The following is a 6,270-nucleotide window of genomic DNA, read 5'->3' on the forward strand; positions in this document are numbered from 1 at the left end:
AGAAAATATATATATATATATATATATATAAAAAAAAAAAAAAACTTATCTGCAGCCAGGGGTCTGCCAATCAGGGGTGATCTCTCTCCTCTGGTCAGCTGGTCTCTGGGCTCCTGCATTGTGACCCCGGTCAGCTTTGCTGTAAACCGGCATCTCAGTTTACAGCAAAGCTGATCAGGGTCACAGACCAGGAGCCCCGGAGACCAGCTGACTGGAGGAGAGAGTTCACCAATCACAGTGGTAAATGGTAGCAGGGGGGTTGCGGGGTAGTTTCGGCATGCAGGGGAGGGTGCTGTGGGGGGGAAGGGGTAGCACTAGCCAGTGTTGATGCATGTGCAGAAGCACTCTCTCTGTATTTTTTACAAAAAATACAGTGAGAATTGTGCGGTGGGGATTCGTAGGGACAGAGCTTTCTCGCAATCCTGCTTGAGAATGTTAGTACATTCTCATGATAATTCCTAAATTTACAATGCAAATTTAGGTGAAATTATCACACTACAATCCACATTTGAAATGCGGATTGTAGTAAATAGGGGTCTTTGTAGGATACATGCAACTTAATTACAGTAAGTATGCAGATGTATTTTCGCCTGTAAGTTTCTAGAGTATCCCTGCATTCAACTCTGTTTGAAGTCTATTTGGTGCAAATAATTGACTAGTAATCACAATATACTTAAAATCGTATACAGGGAAGATATACTTTATAAGTAATATTATTAAATATGTATATCCTAACAAAATGAGTATGCCATATATCAGTTACTAGGGCAAGAGAACCTTGCTATGATTAATACAGATAATATAGTACATAAAAATAAAATGTATATGATATAACTGTATGTACTGTAAATATTGTAACAAGACTTTGTTTTTCATACAAGTAGAATTGAAACCTTAAGTCTGGCTGTGGGATGTACAGATGCTAATCAGTAGTAAAAAAAAACCCATCTTGTTCGTCTCTATAGCCTTATAAAGGTATCCTACAGCCCCTCTTCCACTCATTCTTCCTGGATTGTTATGGGGATAAACGTCTGCATTCACAAGTATTCAGGATTTTTAGTGATGACATGATCTGAGACTTCTCAGAGGCCCTGACCCCTGACTATTCTAGTCTTCATCTTCTCTTAGGTTCTGTGCACACTTGATACATACAAGCACTGCTTAGTTTGCCTATTTTACATTCAACTGAGCCATAGGGTGACTCTGAATCTATTAGAGAACAACAGATTTATGTAGGGTACAGCTTTCTTTAAGTAGTGACACTTATATCAAGGACAAATAGGTTCAGAAAACTCAAACTAGTACTGCGTTATCAACCAACGTATTTAGAATGCATAAAAATGAATAAGTGAAAAACATCAGTTCTCATCAGTGCAACGCAATCCCTGTATACAGATTTCAAGAGCCTAAAGTACTTGTGAAGTTGCATTGAATGGTGCTAATTAAGAGCATCAGTGACACAACTAGACAAAGCTGCCATTCATCAGGCATATAATAAACATTTTAAAAAATGACCTTCCCCATCATGTGCATCTGAGGAGTACTGTACACCTCTCCATCAAATGTTCCAAAAACAGTAGAATAATGTAATTTAGCAAAGGCTAAATGAAACTAGTGAAGCAATACCAGACAATTAAACTACTATTTCTCAATGCCAACAATCTTGCAAAACAAGCACCAAGAATGTTTCTAATTCAGTAGGTAACAAATTATTTTTCATTTCTATATCATGAATAACAAGGTAAGTGACAAGTAAATAAAAGGTCTATCGCCATCTTTAAGGTCCAATATTCTTGAATTTGAGACAAACCTACTATATGATGAAATATCAGTCTCCTTTAAGAAAAACAACACAAATAGATGGCGATTTCAAAAATGTTACACCGATGTCTTTGCTGATAGTGGTGAGGGTGATGTTAATAGTTCTGGGCTTAAAGCTGCCCCTGATCACAATTGTGAAGTTGAAACTGTGAGTTCCAGTCACTTTATAATAAGTCCACAGTAGACTTAGAAACTTGCCATAGTTAGAAAGATACGTTTTAAGCTTGTTGAATGCGCATCAGACAGCTTGTGCGGAGCCAAAGTGACAACACCATGGTCAAAGTATGTTTTGTTTAAACAAACCTGCATACACTTTATAAGCTGACGTTAAAACTCCCTTAAATGTTAACTATAAGTTGGCACTCTAAGGGGTACATTTAGTTACTAACGTGTGGGTTTATAGAAGTGAAGATGTTGCCCATAGCAACCAATCAGATTCTAGCTATTAGCTTCTAGAAGGTGCTAGATAAATTATAAGCAGAATCTGATTGGTTACTATGGCCAACATCTCCCCCCTTTATAAACCCGCACTTTAGTAAATATACCCCTAAATGGAAGTTTTGTGCTGCCTGCTGTTCCCGCAAAGATTGTAGATGGCTGATAGGAAGGGGATGGAATATAAATCTGCTTTCTAAACCAAAACTTGTCAATATGGCGAGTTTCTGTGTTAATATACCTACTAATTGTAACATAATCATCATGAATACCTGTATACATTTTGCTGTCTGTGTCCTTCCCTTTTCCCTTGTTATCAAATTCCACCAGTTTCTCACCCACTTTTTTCCTTTTTTCCTAAATTAATGGGACTATTCTCTTACGAAATTTTGCCAATAGGACCTTAAAATATAATTACATTGCTGTGTTGGAGCTGCAGTAGGCCTCTGCAAGGCTTAGCTCTGTGCTGCAGTCTGCTCTATAAATCAGGTTTTCCTGTACAGAGGCTCCGTTTCATGCAGAAACATCATAGCACAGAGGAAATGGGGACGTAGGGTTACCCAAAGTGCTAATAAGAGGGGTCAGATATTTCTTTTTATAGTCATTCTACATTCTTTTCAGAAATATGATTACACTTTTATTCTAATTTTAAGCCTGTAATGTTATTTTTCTCTTTTTTTTTCTTTTTATAGTAAACGACTTTAAATAACTGGAAGCAAACATGTGTTCTGGGATTTAGGGGCTTATGGGCAGGATGTACTAAGCGTCGCATCTGCGATGCGGTACATCCCGCCTCTCATCAGGTACATATTGCAATTGATTACTGCAGTATGTACTCGCAAAGGACAGCTCTCCCGATAAGATCTGACCTTTGCGATGCCCTTGGATAGAGAGACTTCCGGGCTTAACACCCAGAAGTCCCTCCGGTGTCCTTCTGAGCTTATGCAGAAGGTTGCGGCCCGTAGGGGGAGATGGGAGGGATCCAATTGGATCCCTCTCAGGGGGGTCATCCCGATAAGAAGCCCATAGGCTTCTATTGGGTAACACCACCTGAAGATGGCGTTACCCACCGGGTTGAAGCACCGGAATGCATCGCATTCTGGTGCTTAGTAAATATGAAAAATGTGGTAAAACCCCCGACAACTGAATTCTCTGGAGTTTTACCGCATTTTCAATTTAGCACTTGCCGCCCTTTGTATTAAGATTGCGGAACTTCCGCGAATTTTAAATATCGATATCTCAGCGGATTTTTTAATTTTTAATGAAAATATTCCTGCTATGTACTAAGGGAAACTCACAGGGAAAGTGGTTGCGGTAACCACTGTTCCTGCGAGTTATATACCCGGCATATTGCAGAAGTCTTTCACAAACTGCACACAGTGTTAGCTCCCATTGCCGGATGGAGGCTTGTGGAGAGAGATCAGATGATCCTAAGCATCCATAAGCTTAAAGCAACTTACACCATCTCAAGATGATGTAAACTAATGGGTACAAACTCCGACAAGCTTCAGTTTTTGAAGTTTGGTTCATAGGGGTCAGATAATAGTCCCCATTGATAATAATTGATAAAACTGTGATCTGCGGTGCTAATTAGCACTCTGCCAGAGATTTCTGTGAAATATCCTGCATTGCGCTATTAGTACATAGTAACAATCCAGAAAATTATGCAGAAACTACCGTTTCTACATAATTTTCTGAAAAAAAAGCTTGATAAATAGGTACCTAAATGTGTGATGTTATATGATGTGGATTGATCACTCTACCAATCACGGGACTGTTTTCAGCGGGAATGTGCCTGTGCTTTTCAGTGTTCCTATTCAATGCCAAATGCAGAGGTCTGATTCAAATAAAGGCATAGGGGTGGTCCAAAACTTTTACACTCAAAACTGAGATAATAAACAGTTCTATCAGGAACAGTGATCATATCCTATTTGGTGGTTTAGTACTTAGGACTGCAATTCTCCTTGGAAAGTGAAACCACTTAGCGGTAGCAAAGATGAGTGAAATATCTATTATCTAATATCAGGATGTACAAGATAGAGGTTCCTGTACACTACTGATAACTTCATTCTCTCTTTTGTAAGTGAAATGATTTGCTGTCTTTCTCTCTGATAGTTGTGGAGGGTTGCATAAAAATTGATGACTTCTGGTTATACCCACGTTTTATTATCTAAGCAATTAAATGCCTATTGAACAGTTTTATGAATATTCAGCCTGTGGGTGGAAAGCTATGGGAATAGTAAGGAAACACTGATTTATGAGCACTACACACAGAGGTGAATATAACAATAAAACTACATAGCTATAAGCAAAAATAAATACTATACCATATATATATATATATATATATATATATATACACACACACACACACACACACACACACACACACTCACACTATCTTAAATGACATCCCATTCTGCCATAATTTTTTTTATTTTGAACCAATAAATAATAAGGTGAATTGTAAATCATTGCTGTTCATTTTGTCCTGCCCTATCTGCAAAAAGTAAACATATTTGCAGAGAAGAAAATATACTGCACATACATAAAACGATGCAAATGACCCATTTGAGTTTACCTATTTCTAGAATTGTAAAAAGAAAATTAAATTACTTAACTATGTCTATCTAGTTTAATATATATATATATATATATATATATATATATATATATAAATACAGTGTACATACAAATATATTCTGCATTTATATATGTCTGCTGTATATATATATATATATATATATATAATATATAGATATGGCCACTGTATGTGTGTGTATATATAGACAGACAAATGCTCTCACTGTGCGCTAATTTTGAAAAAAATATATAAAAAAAACTAGAGTATACCAGAAAATACAATAGACAGCTACACCTTTCTCTAGATATCTCTGTTAGACAGATATGCAATAGATAGTAACACAACAAATGGAGAAAAAGGGCGCTCACAAATACATACTTAATGTGAATATTTATAAAGGTAGAAACCGTACAATTAGTGTAAATAGCCGTCTAAGTGCTCAATCGAACAGTCCCAGATGGAGAGATGGATGGTAGATTCGTTTTCAAAGGGATATTTAATATTAAGTTCTTGTTGATCTTTTTAGTTTGTATAGAACAGTGCACTCAGCTTTAAGCCAAATCACAATAAGCTGGAAACCATCTGCCTGCAAGGTTCCTTGCATTTGGTCTTGCTTGTAAGCACATTACCAATCACCCAAAATACCTCTGCTTTCTCCATTTCAACTGATGTGAGAACATCATGTCCTTTAGTTGAAGTCCAAGTTGAATCACAGTTATTGAAATGCATGATTCAATGCAAAACATTTGGAAATATATATAATATACAATTTTACAGTCTAAAAGAAAATCGTTAAAGCTTACTTACCATACAAAATTGTAATTAGAGACACAGGCATGACCAAAATTCCCACCAGCATATCTGCCACAGCAAGGGACATGAGAAAGAAATTGGTTGCATTTTGAAGTTTCTTCTCCAGTGATACAGCCATAATGACTAGGATGTTTCCCCCTATTGTTAAAATAATGATAATCAAAGTCAAAAGGGCTGACCAGTTCTTGCCAAGAGATGGTTGGGATATCTCTACCTTTTCGGATACATTAGGATCCAGCGTTGACATACTCTGATTTAAAGTCACATTGCTGTTAATATGCCAGGCCATCAGTCCATTGTGTATACTGATATCTAGGGTAACCGATACTGTGGTCAAGCCGATGAGCATCCCTGTGCCGCTAAAAGTACTCATCGTCTGCAGGTACTGTAGCTATTACCGATTGTGCTTTAGGGAAACATTTAATTTCAGATAAAGAACTGTGAGCAACAGTGCTAAGTATTGTCCACTGCCCAAAAACCAGACAAGTTGATCTTCCATAATGTTCCAAGTCTTATTGCTGTGTTGACAGTTAGATGACAATTGATTTTTGACCCAAAAGGACAGAAGTACCTGCAGTGTCCACTTCATTCTCTGGTCAAGCATCCTGCAAACAGAG

General features: G+C 37.4%; 1 protein-coding gene across 1 annotated transcript in view; it reads right to left on the minus strand.

Moving 5' to 3' along the window:
- The window catches only part of HTR2C (5-hydroxytryptamine receptor 2C), a 195,176-nt gene extending 189,115 nt beyond the window's left edge, over positions 1-6,061 (minus strand). Inside the window, exon 1 of the mRNA XM_088452639.1 lies at positions 5,648-6,061. Coding sequence (XP_088308765.1) covers positions 5,648-6,026 — 379 coding nt within the window. The 5' untranslated portion in view covers positions 6,027-6,061. The remainder of the gene's footprint in view (positions 1-5,647) is intronic.
- Positions 6,062-6,270: the final 209 nt, after the last annotated feature.

Source organism: Taudactylus pleione, unplaced genomic scaffold (genome assembly GCF_031769625.1).
Source record: "Taudactylus pleione unplaced genomic scaffold, aTauple2 ptg000039l, whole genome shotgun sequence".
Taxonomy (NCBI): Eukaryota; Metazoa; Chordata; class Amphibia; order Anura; family Myobatrachidae; genus Taudactylus; species Taudactylus pleione.